This window comes from Macadamia integrifolia, unplaced genomic scaffold, assembly GCF_013358625.1.
Source record: "Macadamia integrifolia cultivar HAES 741 unplaced genomic scaffold, SCU_Mint_v3 scaffold2332, whole genome shotgun sequence".
NCBI classification, from domain to species: Eukaryota; Viridiplantae; Streptophyta; class Magnoliopsida; order Proteales; family Proteaceae; genus Macadamia; species Macadamia integrifolia.
Genome location: NW_024868643.1, coordinates 17,359 through 41,119, shown reverse-complemented (window position 1 = coordinate 41,119; position 23,761 = coordinate 17,359). Strand labels below are relative to the sequence as shown.

The window sequence follows — 23,761 nt, the reverse complement described above, 5'->3', positions numbered from 1 at the left end:
TGGGCTCAAATTACAAAGAAGTAGGACCGAGTACAATGATGAAAATAGGAGAACTTTCCCCTGCATAATGGGAAGGGGTGAGGGAACAGTCTAAACTAAAAAGATGATAATTTGACCATAAATGGGCAGAAAAGAACTGAAATCATGATTAACTGATACACACTGTTAATGTAGTTAGTAGTGTATAGGGGTATTGTAACTACAAGTTAAAATGAGGGATTACTGTAATAAGTCAGTAATCAAGGAGTCACTAGTAATTATAGATTCTGTTCAGACCATATTAATATAGCTGCGAGATTCGACCAGTCTGAAACTTATCGATCCCTCTTTTCTCTCACTTCTCCTCTTTCTTTTCTTTCAGTCACTGATAATCTGGCTTGCCACATGGTATCAGAGCATATCAAACAGTATTCTCATCCTTTTTATTCTCGCTTCTCTGTGGTGTGCAGATTTTTCCTCTTTTTTTCCCTTTTTTGTTATCTGATCGACTGGGAGAGGGGTTCTTCTATATCGGTTTCACTTTTGTTGTGCTGCAACCATGTTGGTTGCATGCATGGTGATTGTAGGAGTAGTTTAAGCTGTATCTGTTGTTGCTTCAATCATCACAAGCAAGGGAATGTGGTTCTACTGGTAGACCCTATTTTCTGACCTGCTGATATGCAGTTTCTGGTGGTACAGTAAGTTCAGATGCATGATTTTTCTGGGCTGCTGATATGCATTTGTGCTGTAAGTGCTGAAGTACTTTGCTTTTCTGCCTTGTTGATGTCACTTTAAGATAACAGTGTGTGATGAATCAGTAAGTGTGCCTCACATGTTGAGTGCATCTACTTGTGTAGTTGTGTTACAGTAAAAGTGATGTGATCCTTGGATTTTCTTGTATTCCTAGAAACAGTTTTAAAGTATCTTCTAATCTATTCTCTTGCTAGTGTGTGCTGCGTTATAATATGTTTGATTCAGAGGTTACTGTTGCTGATAGTGTCAATGTTCAGATTACTGCAATAAAGTTGAATGGTGTTGGGATTTTTTTTTCTTTACTTTGGTCCCATGTTGTCAAAAGTGTATATTAATGAAAATGGCAAGTTAAGATGTCTCTTAGATGATCCTCCACCTATTAACTCTTTAAGGAATATGATCAATGGATGCGTGAAAATGACACGTTTCTGCTTTGGGTATGGGATAGAATGGAACCCAATATTATGGCCAATGTTATGTTCCACAAAATTGCCAAGGCAGTTTGGGATGATGAAAAGGAAAGTCTCCCACGAAAAAAAAATATTTCCCTGGTGTATGAACTTATGAAAATATATTTAATTGTAAGCAGGGCAGAAAGTCGTTGGGAACATAAAATAGCACTCTTAAAGGAATGTGGGAGGAACAGGTCATAGCCGCTTACTACTAATATGGAGCATTTGAAGCATCAAAGAACAGAATTCCTAGTCGCCAAGTTTTTATCTGGGCTGTCTTGATCTACAGAGACTGAAAAATTACATTCTTGCAGAAGAGACCAGAAGCCTTTCAAGGTCGTAAAGAGTTGCTTCTTCATCTTCTCAGAAATCTGAGTCTGCACTCTGCACTGCCCTCCAAGGCTTGGCCTAGGCGTCCAGGTGCCTTAATCACCTTGGTTGCCTTGCTGATGTTGCCTTGCGTGCAGACCCCCTCCAACACCTTGGGTCGCCTAGACACCATGAAAACTATGCTCCAGACGGAGAAGATTACTGATAGAGGGCATGAGGAAGGTGGACTTTACTGTTTTGATCATGGATTTTTTCCTGTTGACGCTTGAGTTACACGTTGTAATGCATCTCCTTTGCAATGGCAATCTCAGTCGGACATCCTTCTCTTTTCAAGCTGCAGCAAATATTTCCTACTTTCAGGTCTGTTTCACATTTTGAGTGCAAGGCATGCAAATTGGGAAAACATCATTGAGCTTCATTCCCATCGGGAGTCAGAGTCCCATAGTGAGTGTTCATTTTAGTACATTCTGATATTTGAGGTCCTTGTCGTGTTCCTAGTCAGCCTGGATTTCATTATTGTCACATTTGTTGAAGATACTTCCTGTATGACTTGGCCTTATTTATTGAAAAATCAATATCTGCATCCATATTCAACAATTTCTCCTGAAATAAAGACTTAATTTGGTACCAATGTGAAAACTTTCCTTTCCGATAATGCTCAAGTTAAGAATGATATTGCTGTTTTTTATACTGTGAATGGTATTATTCATCTGGCATCTTTTCCTTGTACCCCTGATTTGAATGGGGTTTCTGAAAGGAAGAATCGTCATTTGCTCAATGTTGCACGTTCATTACTTTTCCATAAGAAAGTTGCTAAAGAGCTTCTGGAGAAATGTTGTTCTTACCTATCTTTTAGGACTAGGATATGGCAAATTGTCTCCTCATTCTGTTAAATGCATTTCCCTAGGGAATTCTCACTCAGAAAAAAAGTAACCAGTATTTCAGTCCATTGTCTCAAAAGCATTACGTAAATGCTGAATTCACATTTTTTTTTCAAGGTACTCCTTACTTCTCTAATGGTGGTAAAGTGAGATCTGTCTCTCCTTGAGTCTTTATGGTGCAATCTCGGATTCCAAAACCCTAGTTTTGGGTTCTCTATGGGCCCACAAGAATAGCAAATATCTCTAATTAAATATGCAAAGGCAATCTTGTAAGTAATTCAGGACAAACAAGCAAAGAGGAATAAAGTCAAGTACATAGTTCGAAGCAATTTCTTAAGGGGAGGGTATTTCTGGAAAGTAATAAAAGATGGCAAAGGGATGGAATAAACTAAGGATTAGGGTATTTATGGAAAGTTGGAATAATGGGGGTTTTAATTAATAATGCTAGGAGGTTGTCTTCAACCCCTCAATCATGAATAGGGGTGGAAAACCAGCACGATGTCAATAACAATACCTTCTTCCATGCAAGACCTTTCAAAGAGAAATTTCAGGTAGTTGGTGTACGATGTCTTGTATTCCGTCACAGTTTAATCCAGTGAGTACTGATGCAGACGCCTCGAATTTTTTATTTGAGGGCAGTTTTTGTACTTTCCGGATTAGGGTTTTTTCGCTATATATTTGTAGTGAGGGTTTCTTTCTCAGTAATGCAAGCAATACAGAGAGGTGTGAGGGACGAGCGTTGTAACCCTATTCTCCATTGATAGTAAAGTAGGATCTCATCTCACCGACATGATTTGAAATCGAAATTTCGCCAAAATTTTGGTATTTCGGCCTTCTTTTTTTTTTGTCAAAACAAAGCATGGCACGCATCAATATGTGTACCATAACTCGGTCGAAATTTCGGTACCTCGGCCGAGATTTCGGTATCGTCTCGGCGAGATACTAAAACGATACATTTCAAGCCTTATAAATACCATATTTTGTTGAGACAGAGTTGAAAGATACATTCCAAGACTTATAAATACCATATTTCGTTGAGACAATCGAAATTTCGACTCTGTCTCGCTGGTTTCGGTTCCTTTTGCATATTTTGAAGAAAAAACACTCCAACAAGCCTTTAATTAGCCACATCATCATACATTTTGACTTCTAAATCTCTCTTACAAGAAGATTTACACATTCAAAGCTTAGGAAAGGTAAAGTTCTTTCTCCAAAACCTTTTTTTTTTTTTAAATAGTACATAAATACATATTGGATGCTTGTACATTTTTTATATGTTAGACACTAAAGGCCGATCTATGATCTCACAGAGTCGAAATTTTTTTTTGGTACATAAAATTGTTTTTTTATTTTTCTGGTTTAAAAATTCATTTTTCATTAATATAAATTGTTACTTTTTATAATAAATATTGCTTTGATGGATGTCAACTATATATATGTTAGTCACCAATGACTGTTCTACGACTCCATCGGAGTGAAATTTTTTCCAGCTGTTAATTATATATCTTAATTTTCAAAAAATATGAAAAATAGATTAATAATTGAAAATTAATTTTAAAACTAGGGAAAATATTCTGTTTTGATTTTAAAAACAAAAGAAAAATAGGAGATTAATAAAGTGTTTTGGAGCGCACTATAAGCTTGTTATGTTATACCATATTTGAGTTTGTTGTATTGTGACATTAAAATATTTTCTAAAATTGATTAAAAAATAATTTTATATAAGAATAAAATATAAGTAGCTACTATATACTTGTAAGTTAATAATACCATTATTTTTTCTATGCATCAGCATCAGCATCAGGGTGATATAAAATGGCTAGAGGAGACGACAAGGAAGGCGGGAGAAGAGGGAGAGGAGGTGCGAGATGTGATAGTAGTCGTGATAGTGTCGAGATTGCATGGAAGCACGGAGTGCCGATTGATGGCGATAAGAGGTATACAGAATGCAACTACTGTCATAAGAAGTTCATGGGTGGTGGGGCCACAAGACTTAAACAACATTTGGTTGGAAATTTCTCAGATGTGGCTAGATGCAGTGAAATGCCTAATCATATTGCCAAGGCCATAGCTGAAGACATGAAGGGAGGGAATAAGAGAAAAGCGGCGAAGGAGAAAGCAAGGATAGAGTTTGAGGAGGCACTACATGCTCCCATGCATCGATATAATGATGATAGTGATGATGACAGTGATGACCCGGTATATGTTCCTGATGACATACAAACTGAGCAAGAGGCTAGAGATTGGCGGAAAGGGCAAGCATTGAGCCGACAAAGTCTTCGTGAGGAGGAGGAAAGACGTAGATATGGAGGAGTTGGTCCATCTAGAGCAGGAGGTAGTGGATCTTCACAGATCCCTTTGCCCTTTAGGAGATCACAAAGTACAAGGGCAGCCCCACCTCCATCTCCACCTCCAGTGGTTCCACCTCGTGTGAACCCCGTTATACAACAGGATCTACATGCGCACAGGCAAAAGGGGCAGTAAGCAGTGTAAGATAAAGGGGATGTGGGGTAACATGAAGGCTTATGTTGGGGAGGCTATCTAGGTGGATGTTATTTCATAGCATCCCTGCAAACGCCACTACAAGTCCCTTTTACCAGCCGATGCTTGATGTTGTGGCTGAGGCCGGTCCAGGGATAAAGGGATCGGCTGCATATGAGGTGATGAATGTATATTTTCCTAAAGAGAAGAGTGAGTTGAAAGCATATATTGATGAGTTAAAAGTTTTGTGGGAGAGCTATAGGGTAACTATAATCTGTGATGGTTGGACAGGGCCCACGAGAAAGTCCATCATCAATTTTATGGTTTATTGTGATGGTAGAACGATTTTCCTAAAGTCTGTTGATGCATCCAAGGAAAGAAATGATGCAAAATATATTTACAAGCTTTTGAAGGAGTTGTGGAAGAAGTTGGGATACAGAATGTTGTTCAAATTGTGACTGACAATGGAAGTAACTACAAAAAGGCCGGAAGAAAATGATGAACAACCTCAGATTCCAACTCTTTTGGACTCCTTGTGCAGCACACTGCATTGACCTAATGTTGAAGGAAATGGGGAAACTAAAAATTGTGAAGACTATGGTTGAAAGGGCTAGGCAAGTGAGCACATTTGTCTATAATCATGGGTTTTCATTGAACCTGTTGAGGGAAAAGTGCAAGAATGACTTGGTCAGGCCCGGTCTCACAAGATTTGCTACCAACTATATTGCACTCCAGAGTTTTGAATCCAAAAAAGTTGGTCTTCGATCCATGTTGCATCTGAGGAGTGGTTTGGTTAGAGGGAAGCAGGATCAACTGGTGGTAGGGAGGCACAGGCAACATTCATCAAAGGAGTTTTGGACAGTAGGGTAAAGTGGTGAAAATCTTGGCACCAATTGTTGGCGTGTTCAAGATGGTGGATTCTGCTTTCAAACCCACCTTACCAAGCCTATCGGCTGCTATTACAATGATGAAGGAAAATGTCTATGCTACCAACCCACGTGGAAGTAAGAAATTTGTGGAAATAATAGAAGAATGTTGGGAGCACCAGATTTCACATCCGATGGATAAGGCTGGTAAGCAAAGCTGAAGACATTCTTTTATGTGATATAAAAATGCATTAATGTTAACATTGACAATAATATGTTTTGTCACATCTCAGCACACTATTTAAATCCTAGGTATCAGTACACCAAGAGACTTGCATTGGATCCGGATCTTCTAGAAGTAGTGAAGCAGGTGGTTGCCAAGTTGCAATCAAACCCCGATCTACAAGCCAAAGCCAATACTGAGGTTAGTTTTGTACTACTATTACTATAGGAATCTAATTTCAATACAATTGTTGTTAACTAGGGTCCTATTTGTAAATTTGTTATAGACGAAAGAATTCAGGGATGCATTAAGCAGCTTTGAAGCTCCCACCGCATACGTGGGTCATACGAGTACTGATCTTGGTATGAAATCCAAATTTTAGTATGTTACTTATACAAGTGTTAAGTGTTTTGGAACATAAATAATCTTTTACACTTGTAACTTGTAATGCAGCTGAATAGTAGGTGTTGTATGGGGGTTCGACGCCGGAATTGAGGAAGATTGCCATCAAAGTACTCTCCCAGACATGTTTTGCATCTGGTTGTGAGAGAAATTGGAGCACATTTTCACTCATCCATTCGAAAAGGTGGAATCGATTGAGTTCACAACGTCTGAATGACTTAGTGTATGTGCATTATAATATGAAACTGAGGATGCAACACATACGCATGTGCATGGAGAATGATAGGGGCCAGATCGAGCTGGCTGATGTTTTCCAGATTGACTCAGATGAGGAGGATCCTCTTGTGGATTGGGTAAGGGATAGAGGCGAGCCGTTGATAGATCAGCCGGGAGGTAGTCTGGACCCCATATCTAGTGCGAGAGATGGCGGTTAATGTTGATGATTATATGGCTACAAAGGGAAGGATACATTCACAGACCCCTCGACCATTCGATACTGCACCTGGTAGGGATGATTCATATGAAGATGACGATTGGTCCATTTCATCAGGTGGTCGTACCCACACCCAGACTCAAACACAGCCACATGGTGATGGTGATGGTGATGGTGATGGTGATGGTGATGATAGTGATGGTGATGATGATGGTGATGGTGATGGTAATGGTGATGGAGGGGGTGATGGAGAGGGTGATGATGGTGGTGATGGTGATGGTGATGATGGTGATGGGAGAGAGGTGGTGATAGATTTGGAGTTCGAAAGCAGTATGAGCCCGAGCCCGAGCCCGAGCCCGAGCCCGAGCCAGTGCGATTTACTAGGGAGAGTTAGTTTCAATATGCCACACAAGACTCTAATCATGGTGCACATTATCAGGTGGAGGGAGGAGTTCAGGTCATAGTAGAGGGCCTCGTTGTCGATTCGGTGGAGAAGGGTAGCGAGATTGTATGGATATTGATAGTCTATCTAATTCTATTGGCGGAATGAATTTGAGTGGAGGGGATAGTCATCCTCACAGTGAGAGTAGAGGGAGTGGGCAATGGCGTGCCCCATCATTTACTGGAGAGAGCACCTGATCATAGTATCATGGATCTTATGGTCAATTCACTGGGATGAGGTACACATCTGGTTCATCAATTCCTAGTAGCAATACTGACTATGGCTCCCAGACCCAGTCACATGGTAGTGGCTTTGTGGACAGTTTATTCGTATACCCAGCCAACCCGTACATGTTGCCGGAACCATCAGTTGACAGTAGCTCAATGGCGGGTTCTTCTCCATAATATGGTGATGATACGTATACTCGGATAGGTTACCTTTAGTATGTAGATGACTCAATCTTTTTGGCAGTTATGGAGACTACGTTCGATTCTTCTCTCAAACTATGACGTGGCATGCACTTGTGGTGCAGTCAGAGGAAAATGCACGTCGACTCCATCGTACTGGGCATGGAATCCAGCCAGGCCATCATAGTTTTTTCAGTAGATAGTAGATAGTCATTATGATTACTGTTGTACTGCTGTGTAACTAATATGCTCAGTGGATGACTTTAGTCGGGACTTCTGAATTAGGGAGTCGCATAGTATATTACTCTAATACTCTAAATATTAGTTAATTAATGTTGATGTATGTTTGATCATGGCTTAGATGCATTATTTATTTTTTTTACTATCATATTATATCTTGTTCTAGCAATGAAGCAGGTAATATTTCCATATGTTCTAATATTTTTGCATTTCTTTTTCTAAGCATGTTTATTAACCTTAAAATAAGCTACCCACCAAGTTTCAGGTCAAAATATGGCCGTTTGACCACCAAAACAGCCAACCGAAACAAAAAAAAAAAAAAAAAAACTAGGCCGAGATCTCGCGGAGTTGATGTTTTTGAACCCACCGAAACAAAATGAAATTTTGAACCTTGCTCACCGAGCACGTAGGCAATCTTGCCGAACCTCGTAAATCTGTGTGCATTGTGTGTTCTTGTTTTTCCATTATCTTCTGCAACATTTTAGGGTTGCGTTTCTACACAGGTAACGCTTTGCAACTAGTAACCCTCTTGAATGCTTATAAGATTCACTCAAAACAGCAGGTGCAGATGAAGAGTTTAGCGTCTGAAATCAGAACCTGCAGTATGTTCTGAATCAGCCTATTTTGCTGGATTAGTTCTCCATATGGAAGGGAGTTCTGGGACCAGTGTCGCACATGAAGATGGAGCCTAGATATCAGGTCAAACAGATCAGTGATGGTGTGGCAGTAATTAGATTTGTTCAATCCCACAATACCAGTAATTACAGGAAAATAAAGAGAACAGCAGCACCGAAATATAAGAAAATAAGGATAATATGAGCAGAAAGCTAGAGAAAGAACAAACCTTGAGAAAAAAAAAATCAGGGGAAGAGAATCGATGCAGGAAAGTGAGAGATAAAATGCAACAGAGCTCTCTGCAGCTTACAGAAACCAATAAATTCATTCCAATAATCTCACCGTGGGTGTCATCCAAATACATAAAAGAGAAACAAAAAATTCCTAACAAACTCTTGGACTGAAAATAGAGTTCCATGCTAATTTGGACTCCCACTCCTACGTAGTTAACAAAGAGATAAAGTTAAAATACAAATTGAAAAGAATAACCCCAACAATTAAATAAAACCCTACATGTACCTACACCAACTCTCCCGCTCTTAAAAGAACTCAATACCATCAAGTTAGGTCTTGAACCAGAGATTCCCTTGTAATGAATTCGACGATGAGGACATCTATCATTGAAGACAGTTGGACTATAATTCCACGATAAGAGAGAGACTGACCTATAAATGGAGAGAAGTGTCGCTGTTGAGGCATATCCGTCAATGAATGAGGCAACATCAGAAACATACGCCCTCCTTGTTTTACCTTTGTGGTGTTACGTGCACAGTTATATAGTACACGAACCTTACGTTGCCATGGTTGCCCTAAAAGAATGTCACAATGCATCATGGGACGAACAAGGCAAGACACCTGGTAGTGAATCGGCTCAAACTATAGATTAGCACGTGCAATTGCAACAGCCTCTTCTCCAACATTAGGTCCAAAACCTTGCACATAAATTTTATTTGAAAATCTGCTTTTGCAGGAGGTTAAGGGCCTGAACTAGGTCTGCAGAGACGAGGTTGAATTCTCCTCCTGTGTCGACAACTATGTGGACTGCCATCAAACCCTTATCATACCATAGAGTAGCCATCTATCAGAAAGAGAGGAGCTTTCTCTACTAGCCCATTGGAAAATAGAGTAACAATAGCCGAGTTAGCTTCAACCTCGTCATCAAGACCATGATTGGTGCCATCATTTGGATCAAGAGGGTAAGGATAATAATCACACACGACATTATTACAACCCTTCTCTGTTATCTATGTCTCATCTACGTTCACACGGCGAGTCTTGCAGGGGCACCTTTTACCGAAGTGACCTTTCTCATCACAATTGTGACTCAGCGTTTTTTAAGCCACTTGTTACCTTTGGAGACCTCTGGCATCTTGATCACAGCATTGCAAGGCCCAATCTTCCTTTCTCGAGTCTTGGGTGTAGACCTGTAGGCTAGAGAAGTCTTGATCATTTTCTTCAACGGTTTTGGCATACAGCTGCCATATCGATTGATCTAAGATCCCCGTTAGCAAGCTCTAACCGGACCTTTGAGTCCAACCCACTGATGTACCTCAATACCCACTGGTGTTCCATCTTTTGGAGTTTGCACCTGGAAGATAATTTGTGGAACTCCATGGTGTAGGTATCCACACTTTTACTACCTTAATGGAAATTGATCATCTACTGGAAGAGCATCTTCTCAGAATTAGGAGGAACAAATTTCTCATTCAATATTTGTTTTGTAACCTCCCAATATATGACAGGTCAAAGTCGCCTATCAACTGCAGCACATCATCCCACCACAAACAAGTGTGCCCAATGAATTTGGTGAGAATGAGTTCACATTTGTCACCTCAAAAGTACTTGCAGGCAAAAATCCTTTCAACTTTAATCAGCCAATCAAGAAAATATCCAAGTCCCTCTCTCCATCGAAATCTGGAACCTCAACCTTGATTCCATGATCCCTGCTGAAAATTTGTTGTTTGACATCCAGGGGAGTACCGGCTCGGGTAGCTGTCACGGAGGCATATTCTCAATCCGTAAAGTACCAAATTTAAGGATGGGTGTAGATCGTCCTACTTCAACTCATTTATCAATTCTCTTTACAAAGGCAAGAATTTCAGCAAGAGTGCTTTGAGTTTCTTCCATGAAATTATCATATTTTGCCTCACTTCTCTGTTGATTTTCCTGTGGAGATCTGAATGGAACGGGAGAGTACCTCAAGGGCAATGGAGAAAAGGAAAAGAGACAGGAGGCAGCCTTGCCTGATACCAACCAAGAAGAGGAAGAAACCTACGGGGCAACCATTGATAAGAACGAAGAAGGGGAGGAGATGCAAGAAAGAACCTAATGGACAAAGAGGGCGGGAAGGACATCTGGATCAAGACTCTGGAGATGTAGTCCCAGCGGATAGAGTCAAAACTTTATGAATGTCAATTTTAAGCAGAGCAGCAGAGGAATGGGATTTATGGTCGAATCCTCTGACAATCTCGTGGCAGAGGATGATACCATCTGTAATGCTTCTTCCCGCAATGAATGCAGATTGGTTTGGACTGACAAGGGAGTAAATGACTATGAATTCTGTAGGCCAGAATCTTTGCAATGAATTTGTACAAGAGATTGCAAAGAGAGATGGCCTGAAATCAGATAGGGAGTCATCCCCCTCTTTCTTGGGGATAAGGTAAAGGAAGGTGTGGTTGATCCCCCTTAATCTGACAAGGATTGAGGAAGAAGCTTCTGATGGCAAGGATGAGGTCAGAGCGAATGATGTGCCAATAGGATGAAAAGAATCCCAGACTGAATCCATCCAGCCCCAGGGCTTTACTGGACTTGCGGGAGAGGACAGCAACCAAGATCTCGTCACCCAAAGGGATAGCTTGAAGGGAGGGGAGAAGATTGGGGTGGATGAGCTTGTTAAAGAGGTTGGGAGGGATGGGAGGAGCGGGAGCCAAGGAAGGGGGATGTAAGAGGTCAGAGAAGAATGAGGCAGCCTCATCTTTGATATCATCGGGGAGGAGGGGAGCACCAGCTTTGGATATGAGCTTGGTGATGGAGTTGGCATTGGTTCTAGCTTTGAGGGACCTATGGAAGGAGGAGTTGGAATCCCCAAGGTCTAGCCATTTAATGCGGGATTTTTTCCGGAGGAAATTTTCTTTCCGATGAAGAAGGGGAGTTGGGGCTGACGCCTTCCAAGGCATGTGAAGCAAGTTGAGCAGGTTAACCTGACTGAAGGCCATCAACGAACGAATGCATTTGACCGAGAGCTGTAGCGGAGAAGTCACAAGCCAAAGTTTGGGAGCAGGATATCTCCCACAACTATTTTACCTAAAGGCAAGTTGGCTGGAGAGACAGAAACACAAGTGGCCTAAGCCTGATGCCTTCCAAGGCGTGAGGCAACTGAAGCAAGCGAAGGTAGTCAGAGATGTCCAAGGGAGGAGTCGCCAGGGTGGGAGGATGCGGGAGGCGTTGAAGCAGGGGTAAGGTTCAGTGTGCGTGGGAGATGACGGGTCTGGGCTTGGATCAGGGTAGCCGGGTCAAGTGGAGAGACCTAATGGGTAGATGGAGGGCAGATGAGTAGATGGTTGTAGATAGCGGGTTAAGAGAAGAGAGCAACTAGTTCACCAGGCAGGTCAAGCAGGTTTAGAGGGAGAAGAGGATCATATAGCTCAAGGGTCTGGGCTAGAGAACTAGACCGCACAAGAGAAGGGCCAAAAGAGGGGAGGGTCAAAAGAGGGAGGAAGGCTAGCAGAGGGGGCAAAAGGGTCACATGGATGTATAGAAGAATGTAGCATGCTATGAGGAGGTTTCGGACAGGTAACAGCAATAGAAGGGAGGTTCGAGAAAATAGAGAGGGCAACAGTGGAGGGAGAAAGAGGTTCTCGAGGATCAACCTCAGAGCTGGCAAGAAGGATGACGAAGTTCGCCGAGCGACAGAAGCAAGGGGACAAGCTACTAGTGTCAGAACAGGTGTATTTGAGAGGGGCCCGAAGCGATTGAACCCAACGGTTAAGGAAGCAGAGTCCAACGGACCGAGGGAAGATGACCTAGAAGCAAGGGAAATGTGGATGTTAGAATGGAAGGGATTCGCCATGTGGCTTCGGTTCCGGCAAGGACGCCGACGGTGAGACCTACCCCGAGCAGGGGACTGAAGAGGCGAGGCAACTACAGCAGCAACGGAAGCAACTAAAGAAGCAGGGGCAGACACAGGAGTATTTTTTGGGGCACAAACGACAGAGGGGTTGTGTACACTTGCCCCTCCCAGACCCTGCAATAGGAGGAGCCCTATGCACTGGATTGCTCTTTACAAAGTTAGAGTGCCCAAAAGTTTTACTGATGGAGCACAGGGGGCATCCAACCGTAGTGGATAGCATGAGCAAATGAGAAATCCTCACCATCATAAACAGCAACAAAGGTAGGCGGCTCAGCATCAGTGGAGATTTCAACACATAATCTTGCAAAAACCAGACGATCCTAGAGTTTGGTTCTGTGGTCCAAGTACCAAGGCTTGCCAATCACCGAGCCCACAATACTGATCCCATGCGCACATCAATAATGCAGAGGCAAGTTAAGGAGAGAAACCTAAACAGGAATGGTTTTGAAGTCGATCTTGCTAAGGGAGAGATATTGATCCCATTGCCTGAGGAATATGACCTTTTAGCCAACTAGCCAGGGGCCCACCTTCAAGGGTGTAGTTCTTTTCTTATTCATTCGAGAAATTAAAAATGAAAATCCCATTGTCCAGGAGGAAAATGGACAACATGCCAAAACCCTTCCATTGATGAGTAAGAGATGCTTTAACGATCAGGAAGGGGGGAACACTAACCCAAGAAGTGGCCAATGATGGTATTTTCCAATTAGCCATCTCAACATCAAAAGAGCCCGCCAGACAGAAGTCAATCAAGGAATCCCTATAGGAAGTGGGGGGATGAAGGAGAGGGAGAGACCATCACGAGAAGGGTGGGAGAGGGAGTGGGAGGAAGCTATAGAAGCTAAGGTTTTAGGAGGGATGGGGGGAGAAGGGTCAGAGAGAGGAACCGAGGAAGGAGGTAAGGGAGAAGGGAGAGTTGAGGCAAGGGGAGGGTTGAAAGTATCATTGGTTGCTGAGGGAGAGGAGGAAGGCAGGGAGGTGGAAGGGGGGAGAGGTGGTTGGCAATGGAGACCGCAGGAGGTAGACATGGGGGAGGCATCAGACGGAAGCGGTGGCTGAGGGAGGGGGGAAGGGGAGGAGAGGGAAAAGAGTCATCTTCCCTTTAAGTTTTTCTTTCACAATGAAAGTATTATCATGCACGGCCTCCTCAAGTGGCTGCAAACGTAACTGGAGTACGTTCGGATTGATACACAACAAATCTTAAAATCATCCGAGTTATGCCAAGCTAAAGAAGTTAGTCTATGTGCAATACAACATGAAGCTAAAGATGAAATTTTAGAGTTGGAGAGATCAAGGGATGAAATTGATGTTAACCCAATCAACATCAATCACATACTCGTTGAAGAAGACCCATTTCGTTCACTTCGCTAGTTTCAACTCTAACTAACTCCAATACAAGTGTGGAACAAATTGTTGGGCAGTAGTGAAATGCTTGGAAGCATCAACTTGCTGGGTTGTGCCACTTTCCTCTTACTTTCAACTTTCATCTTTCATTTGTCATCTCACTTTTCTTTTTTCATGTATCTTTCTTTTCATTTTTCATTCCTCATTTCTCATTTCTCATTTCTAATCCCATTTTCCATCCTTCATTTCTGCATATCTTCATTCCCCATTTCTTGTTTGGAACTCAACTTTCCCTACTTTGTTTTGCATGGATCCATATAGTTGACCCCATTAAGGTGGGATAAGGCTGACTTTGTTGTTGTTTTTCTTGAAGATTTGTGCAAGATTAAATAGTTGAAGGTATATCACTTTTCCTAAAAATGAATTTTTGCAAAAACAAAAAAAGGGTAAACACTTGGTGGTGACTTGCTACTCAGATGGATAGAGGGGTGACTTGCTTGTATTCTTCATTCTCATATCTTTTACTTATTGTAATGAACCATGAATAACATTTGATAATTATGAAATGGTTTATAATTTTATGTCTAGTCATTCCAAATGCATATATTAGTTGATTTAGTACTAAATTTGAGAGGAATATGCCATATTAGAGAATGTATACAGCAACGTATAGCTCACCTAATTGTCACGGCGTCTAGGCGACCCAAGGCGTTGGCAACGGTAAAAAAAAACAAGGAGACCAAGGCAACTAGATGCCTAAGCAACGCCTTGACAACTATGATCGCGCATACTACCAACCTAAGGTCCGAAGTCAAACTACCATTTTGGGCGTGTTTATTTTTTAAATATAAGGATTCCACTATGTTTAGAGGGCCGAAAATAAGGTTTCCTAAAAGTTCCAGGACCTAATTTGGCTATTTGGGCCTCAAAGCCCTCATTTGAAACCATCCACTAAATCCTTCCAGGTTTTGACCGAAATTTCACGGTTTCGCAAAATATTTCAGGAAACCAGGCTCAAAACCGAAACATGGAACTATGATCCACATGCATTTATCACACTTATTTCATCATCCATGAAAAGGGGAGGGGGAGATAGGACGCATCAGCAACAGTACTAGTAGAACAGAAAGTAAATGGAACACCAATTGTTGACAAAATTGTAAAACACGGTTTAAAAACTGAAAGCGAAAAATATTATATCAATAGCAGAGAGGGAAAACCAGGAGAACTAAATAATGAACAGATTTCACGTGCTAGAGGACATACTTTCCTTTATTTGATCCTCTCTCATTCGCATTGCTAAAGGATCTCGGCGAATACGGACATCAGTGCCCATCATGATACGATACTCTCTATCTGTTTGATGCTGGAACATTTTGATAAGCTGTATATTCTCGTCTTCACCAGTCTCTTCAAAGTGTTTTTGCACAGCCTCCCGTGAAGTGTCCATCTTCCATGCTTTAACCCATTCTGAATAGTATGCCATGGGACCTATTCTTTCTAATCTCTCTTGTTCAGCTTGTAGTCTAAGGATGGAGAATAGCAACAACAGTCCAGGTGTCACAAAAGCTTCATTCTGAACACTACAGTACTGCGTTCAAAAAAATGGTTCACGGGCAAGCATCCATTCTTTAATAAACTAAAAAGGAAACAGCAGGCACAAGAGCAGAATTTTGTTTTAATAGCTTGTGTAGCCAAAATTCATTTTTACAAGTTTGCATAGGATTAAATTAGCATCACGGAACATTAGATCCACAACGGGTAAAAGTTTGGAGTTAATTGATGTTATGAAGAGAACGAGGATTAATACTGTATTTATCCAAGAGATGAGATGGAAGCATAGTTTTTAAGGCGCTGCTAAGGCGAGCAGTGCCACCTTACCAGCACCTTGGCACTGATGCGGTCTAGAGACGGTAAGGCAGTGCTCCGTCTTACGTGAAGTGGCGCCTTATGGTTTTTTTTTTTTTTTTTAAACACATTTTTAAATTACTTGATGAAGATTCCAAATATAGATTTTTTTATTGGTAGGTGTATGATTTTGTTAATACTTGAGATGTATGGGATCAGCTTTACTCCACCAAAAATAACCAAAACAAACAATACAAAAACACAAGTCACAAACAGGGTTTGGATTTTGTCAAGGGTTTTAAGAAAGGGCTTTGAGGAGGAATCAAGGAACAAGGAAGAACCACTGATCTAGGCGACCATTTTGCTCCGACAGCAGTGAGTTTGCTCCGGTAGTGGTGAGCTTCATTCTTCTTTGACAGGAGTAGAAATATAGTGGATGACCTTAGGGTTTAGGCACTCATTTTGGCATCATAGAGGTAAGCATAATAAATACTTGTATTTTTTATGTCTTCTTTTCTTTATATTTATAATTTTGTTTCATAATTATGTATTTATATTATATGTTAATATGGTATGATGATTGATGAAGATGAACTTAGTTTATTCACTTTATTGATTTGTTTTCTTGATGAATATCTTACATTGGTATGAATATGAACTTTTATTATTTATTTAACATATGAGTAATAGGATTCAACTAGGATCTGAGCCAAACAGATTGGTTTTATAAAAAAATTGCACAGGAACGCTTTAGTCAATAAGGCGACGCTTTATGCCCGCCTTATCGCTAAGGCGCTCCGAAAGACCCTCCAACGCCTCCGTCGCCTTACCGCCTTAAAAGCTATAGATGGAAGGGTAAGAAAGTGTAGGTATTGGACGACTTCAGACAGCTATTAAAACTAAGGAAGCTAGTTTTAAGACATGTTAAAGGACTAAAGATGTAGCAGAAAAAAAAAAAAAAAAGGATATAATGTTGCCAGAAACGAAGCTAAGAAGATTGTGGGGATAGCTAGGGGGAAGAAACATGAGGACCTCTATAATAATCTGAATACAAAAGAAAGGGAAAAAGCTATCCAGAAAATAGCTAAACGAGGTAAAGGAAGAGTAGAGATTCCGACCATGTAAAGTGTATTAAAAGTGATGATGGTAAAGTGTTATTAAAAGATGAAGACATATGAAGAGATGGGAAGAGTATTTTATGAACTACTAAATGGAGACAGTTCGAGTAGGAATGGCTCGGAAGATTGCATTGCTCATCAAGCCACCACACGCCTTAGATATATACGAAATGTTAGAGTGGCTGAAGTTAAGAAAACCTTAAGAAAGATGAAAGTGGAAAAGGCATAAGGCCCAGATGAGGTCCCAATAGAAGTGTGAAAGAGCATAGGATTATATGGGGTATCTTGGTTAACCAATCTTTTAACATGATTGAGCACAAGGAAAATGCCAGGTGATTGGGAGGAGAAGCACTGTAGTTCCTATCTATAAAAATAAACATGACATTCCAAGTTGCAATAACAATAGAAGCATAAAACTAATGAGTCATACTATGAAATTGTGAGAGAAAGTTATTGAAGCCCACTTGAGAAGAGAAACTACCATCACATAGAACCAATTTGGTTTTATGCCAGATTAATCCATGGCAAAAGCTATTTACTCACTCAGGAGACTCATGGAATGAATTAGAGCTTGCAAGAATTATCTCCATATAGTCTTTATTGACCTACAAAAAGTCTATGACAGAGTCCCTAGAGAGCTAACCTTGCATGTAACAGAGAAGAAGTGACTAGTGTGATAACCATGGGAGCACAAGGAAGTGAATTCACAATTACAATTAGATTACAAAATGAATCAGCTTTAAGCCCATATTTGTTTGTGCATATTATGGGTGATTTCACAAAGAACATTCAAGATCAGATCCCGTGGTGTATGCTATTTGCTGATGATATTGTTTTGGTAAATAAAACAAAAGCTAGGATTAATGCTAAGTTGGAGCACTATGGAGATCAACCTTAGATTCAAGAAGTTTTAAGATAAGTAGAATGAAGACAGAGTATATGATGTTTACCTTTAGTCACACTAAGATGAATAATGATATGGTGAAGATTGAGGCGAGAGAGGTACTACAAAGTGATCATTTTAGGTACCTGTGGTCACTATAACTAACGAAGGTGGGATGGATAAAGTGGAGAGGTGCATCCAGAGTGTTGTGTGACCGATGTATTTCTTTGAAGCTTAAAGAAAGGTTCTATAGGACAGTCGTTTGACTGGCTATGATGTACGAGGCAGAATGTTGGGTTGTTAAGAATAGTCATATAAATGAGTAATGTGCAACAAAGATGAGTCTTTGAGGATCTTGAGATGAATGTGTGGCAAAACTACGAAGGATAAAGTAAGGAATGGTTATATTAGAGCTGATTTGGGAGTTGCCCCAGTTCAAGATAAGCTCCAAGAAAGTCATTTGAGGAGGTATAGCCATGTTCAACGGAGGCTTGAGAATGCACCAGTAAGGATGAGTGATCTGATTCAGATTGAAGGAACTAAAAGATCTACGAGCAGGCCAAAAATGACCATAGGAGAAGTAGTGAGGAAAGACATGTATAGTTTAGGTCATGTCCCAAGTATGGCCTTGAATAGATCTGAATATTTGATTGGAGGGCAAGAATCCATGTAGCTAACCCCATTTAGGTGAGTTTTTTTTCGGATTTGTTGTGTTGTGTTCCTTACCTTTTATGTTTACTTTCCTTTTGCTATCTTTGATCGGATCCATGTAGCCGACCCCATTTAGTTGGGATAAGGCTGACTTCTTGTTGTTGTTGTATGCTATAACGAGTTGGGTAAATACAATTTAGAGACAATAATAGCCAGCATAAGAACAGAAAAAACCTATAGCTTGAGATCAATGTCAGCAAAATGATGAGAAGGTTCTCCCTTTCATAATAAAAGTACAAATAAGCATACTTTATGCATAGGCTGTTAAATGGGGACTGAACTAATCTCTCCTGCAATGAAACTTTTATACACCAAAGAAACTGCAATTAGACATATTCTAGTTCAAGAAGATGCATTTAATGTCACAAGGCAGATGCCAAGGACTGATTGCAGGCCTTGGAAGTTTCACGTCTTGTTAGATTACCACCCTATTTCCATTCCATTGAAAACCAAGATCAATGGCACGGCAGGGTGCAAACAACCTAGCAAGACAAATATAGTTAGGCCTGGAGCTTGTTACAGGTGTTCTACTTGGTTGTGTTTTCGTTTTATGTCAACGGCTTATATTGAGTAAACTCTCATTCTTTCCATTCTCCATAAAGACTAAATATACATCAAAAATAAATCTCCATTCAATGCTTGGAGCTTGGGTTTTTTACTTGACCCGAGCCCTCTGGCATAGAGTAGATTCGGTGGGTCACATAATAGGGGGGTTTTACTATTATATATATATATATAATAGTAAAATATTCAAAACCTCAAAAATATAGAAAATTAAAAAATAGGGCCCTTTGGAGCCCCCTTCCTCTGGAGCCCTGGTCATGATGGAGTCCACGAGCCCTAACGTCGACCTTGCCTTGGAAGGCAATCCCTCCGTCAGTGGATCTCTAACCTTGAAAGGCCCCAACCAAGCCATCTCTACCAACACTTTAGATTCTTCTTCCAACATCCTGGACTACGTCAATTGCAATGTGCCCATTGCCCATGGACCTCTTGTCTTTGCCCCTGAGTTCTCGGCTTACTGGGCATTGGACACTTCTCTCTATGCACTCTCAACAGACTTCGGCTACCTCATCGGCCAACCCTGCTCCCTTGGCAATCTCGGCTACTTCTGCTACTATCACAGATGAACCGATTGGAACAGCTCTCCATGTTTTTTATACGGTCACTACCTGTAGTGTAGTAGACCATCCCCAACCTCTACCCCTTCTAACCCTTCCTTACCCCATACCCCTGTTTCAGCTAAAACTACTTCCCCTGGCCACCCCCCCTTACTGAAGCCATAAAAAATAAAAAAAAAATAAAAATAAACCATCTCCTCCTCTTCAAATCCACCACCAGACCCAAAGTCAATCCAATCCCTATTACCTCTCCTATCATTGGGTACACCCGCCGATCCTCCCTCCGGAATTCCTCTTCGGCCTCTATTCCTCCCCGCTCTTCGGAGCAATTGTTGCCCTCTTCTCCTTGTTCCCAATGATCCCCTAGACCATTTGGAATGTTCAAGGACTCAATTCCTCGTCTAAGCAAACTGACATTAGAACCCACATTCGTTCTTCCGTTTCTAACCTCTACTACCTTCTTGAAACTCGGGTTCTTGAAGAGAATGCCCAGCGTATCATCTCCTCCATTGCCCCGTCCTGGTCTCATATCACTAATTATCTCCATAGTCCTAATGGTAGAATATGGGTTCTTTGGGACCCCAATTCTCTTCTCATCAATGCCATCTCCTCCTCCGCTCAAGCCATCCACCTCTCCATCTCTCACCCCTCTGGGGCCCGCATTATCTACCTCTCAATCATCTATGCCCATAATCTTGCCCCCCGCAGATCTTCCCTTTGGACCGATCTCCGCTTCTTTAGTCTCCTCACGGACTCTAGGCCTTGGGGCGTCGCGGGTGACTTCAATGTCATTCATTTCAGTCATGAGAAGCATGGAGGCAATCCCATTGATCATCAAGCAGTTGATTCCTTTAATGACTACATTGATGATCTCAGCCTTAATGATCTCAGATGGTTGGGAGTCAAACTCACCTAGCATAACAGAAGATCTAGTACCTCCTGTGTGGCTTGCAAGTTAAACAGAGCTTTAGTCAATGAAGCTTGGCTTGAGTCCTTCCCCTCCTCTCATGCTTATTTTGAGCTCCTGGGAATCTCTGATCACAGTCCTATCTCCATTCATGTCCTTTCCTTCCCCTCCTTTGGTCCAAAACCCTTCAAGTTCATTGACATGTGGGTCTCTCACCCCGATTTCCTACCCTTGGTGAGAGATGCTTGGAACATTCCGACTAATCCCTCAATTTCCCCCCTCCCTGCCCTTGCCAAAAAGCTCGAGAATGTCAAAGTCTCCCTTAAACTTTGGAATTCTTCCAGTTTTGGCAATATCTCTTCTCGTGTCTCCTCCTATCGGGATCGGCTCACCTCCATTCAAACCAGGATCCAGTCCAATTTTCTTAACCCCTCTCTCGTTGCTAAGGAAAAGTTGACGGCCTTGGAGCTATCTCTACTTCTGAGCCAAGAAGAAAGCTTCCTCCACTAGAAAGCCCGCATCAAGTGGCTTAAGCTTGGGGACTTGAACACTGCCTTTTTCCACAGGTCTCTCAAAGCCCGAAACAATGCAAACTCCATCCCTAAGCTCATCTCTTCCTTTGGCGTTGAGCTCCTTAATCCTAAGGACATCAAAGCCGAGGTTGTTTCCCACTTTCAGGGTATCCTTCACCATCCTCAATCGGTGTCTGCTCCCCCCATCCCCCATCTTCTCCTTAATAAATGTCCCTGAGGACCAGCTTTCCTTTCTCCAATCTATCCCTACTGATGAGGAAATTCCGTCAGCCATTCTCTCCTATAAGGCCAATAAAGCCCCTGGCCCCGATGGTTTCAGTATGGGCTTCTTCTCCTCTTACTAGAGCATTGTTTGTCTGAATCTCATCCATACTGTCCGCAGTTTCTTTCTCAATCCTATCCAAGTCCGTGGGGTTAACCACACCTTACTTTGCCTCATCCCTAAAAAAGAAGGGGTGGCAGTCATGAATGCCTTCAAACCAATCTCTCTCTGGAATTTGATCTATAAATTTGTGGCCAAAATCTTCTCCAACAGAATCAAAAAAATCATTAACATCCTTGTGAGCCCTAATCAATCCGCTTTCATTGCAGGTAGGAGTATTGTTGACAACATCATGCTTTGTTATGAGATTGTTCGAGGATTTGACCGCAAATCTCACTCCTCCGCTGCCCTTCTCAAGATTGACATCCATAAGGCATTTGATACTCTGAGTTGGGACTTCCTCTCTAGAGTTCTCCTTACCATGTCTTTTCCGCCATCCTTTGTTCACTGGATCACTGCTGTATTTCCTCTCCCATGTTCTCTTGTTAATGGCAGCCCGGCTGGCTATTTTCCTCCTGGGAGGGGAATCAGGCAAGGATGCCCTCTCTCTCCCTTCCTTTTCTCTCTCTCCCTGAAGGTCTTATCAAAATCTATCCAATCTGCCATGGATCTCCATCTAATCTCTCCTATCCTCAAGTGCAGATCCCATCTTCTCACCCACCTTGCTTTTGCAGGTGACATCATGATCTTCTCCAAAGCTGGCCCACTCTCCATCTCCACCATAATGGAATCTCTTAGATCCTTTGAGACTCTCTCTAGTCTCTATATTAACCTGCTAGTCTCTTCCTTTCTGGAGTCTCCTCTGACTCCCAGGATCTTCTCCTTGGCTTGACTGGTTTCTCTCTGAGCTCCCTTCCTGTTAAGTACCTGGGCCTCATCTCCTCCAGACTCTCCTCCCATCACTGCTCCCCCTTACTTGACAACCTGCGTAAGAAGCTCCAGCTCTGGAAAGGCAAGCTACTCTCTTATGCAAGCCGCCTTACCCTCATCCATTCAGTGCTCCAATCCTTGTATATCTATTGGTCTGGTGTTAATACTCTCCCTACTGCCACTATCAAGACCACTGAAAGCATCTTCTGCTCCTTCCTCTGGAAAGGGACAGACTCCTCCAGGTTTCTTCATCCTCTCAGCTGAAGCAAGGTCTACCTCCCTAAGGCCGAAGGGGATCTTGGCATTAGGTGGATAAAAGATGTCAATTCTGCTAGGATTCTCAAGCTCATTTGGAGAATTGTTTCCAAGCAAAAGACTATTTGGGTTGACTGGATCCACTCCTATCACCTCAAGTATCACTACCTCTGAACTACTCCTGTCCCTCTAGATAATTCATGGATCTGGAGGAAAATTCTCTCTCCACCCCTTGGCCCTCAATGCCATCTCCTTCTCCATTGGTAATGGCCAAACCACTTCCTTATGGATGGATCCTTGGCACCCGGCTGGTATCCTTGCCTCCTTGGTGTCCCCCAGAACCATCTACTCCTCTGGCATCTCCAAATTTGCTATTGTTTCCTATATCATGTCCCCTCTTGGCTGGTCCCCTCCCCATTCTGCTCCTCCCTTGTTTAACCTCTGGTCCTCCCTTCCTCCTCTCCCTCCTGGGCACCGTGGTAAAGTCACTCATCCAATGGGATTTTCTCTTCTGCCTCGGCTTAGTCCTTCATTCGATCCTCTAGTCCTGTGGTCCCTTGGAGTAACCTTGTTTGGTTTAAAGGCCATATCCCCCGCCACTCCCTTACTCTTTGGAGATGTTTCTCCAACTGCCTCCCTACCCAAGCCTTTCTCATCCACCGCCATATCCTTATTCCCCCTGCATGTTGCCTTTGTCCTCATGACTCTGAAGACATCTCCCACCTCTTCTTCTCCTGCCCCTTTCCCAAATCCATCTGGAATCAGGTTCTCTCCACATGTTGGCCGTCCTCGAGGCCTATTCTTCCTTTTGATAGAGAATGCATTTGGATTGACATGACCTTCCCCAGATCCTATATTTGTAACACTATTGGGAAGCTGGCTTTTTCTACTACTATAAATCACATCTGGATGGAGCGAAACATCCACAAATGGTCTTCCAAATCCCGCTCCCTTAACCAGATTTGGAAAGCCATCTCCTTTGATTTAACCTCCAAAATCCAGTCCCTTCCCCATAGGCCTGTCCCCAGTTCCGCCAGGAACAAACATATCATTGCCTCCTGGAACCTTCATATAAACACCATTCCCCATTCTTAGCACCCCCCCCCCTCCATGTTGTTGTCTCCCTGTATTTTGGGTTTGCTAGGTTTTATTTGGCTGATCGTGTTTGATTGTATTTTGGTTCCCTTTTGTTTTGCTAGCCTGGTCTAGCTTCCCCCCC

General features: G+C 42.1%; 1 protein-coding gene across 2 annotated transcripts in view; it reads right to left on the bottom strand.

Annotated features, from left to right (window-relative positions):
- Positions 1–23,761, bottom strand: part of LOC122066307 (protein PLASTID TRANSCRIPTIONALLY ACTIVE 12, chloroplastic) — a 47,481-nt gene that overhangs the window by 13,685 nt on the left and 10,035 nt on the right. For both annotated transcript variants that reach the window (XM_042630129.1, XM_042630130.1), the window contains exon 3: positions 15,241–15,500. In XM_042630129.1, coding sequence (XP_042486063.1) covers positions 15,241–15,500 — 260 coding nt within the window. The remainder of the gene's footprint in view (positions 1–15,240; positions 15,501–23,761) is intronic.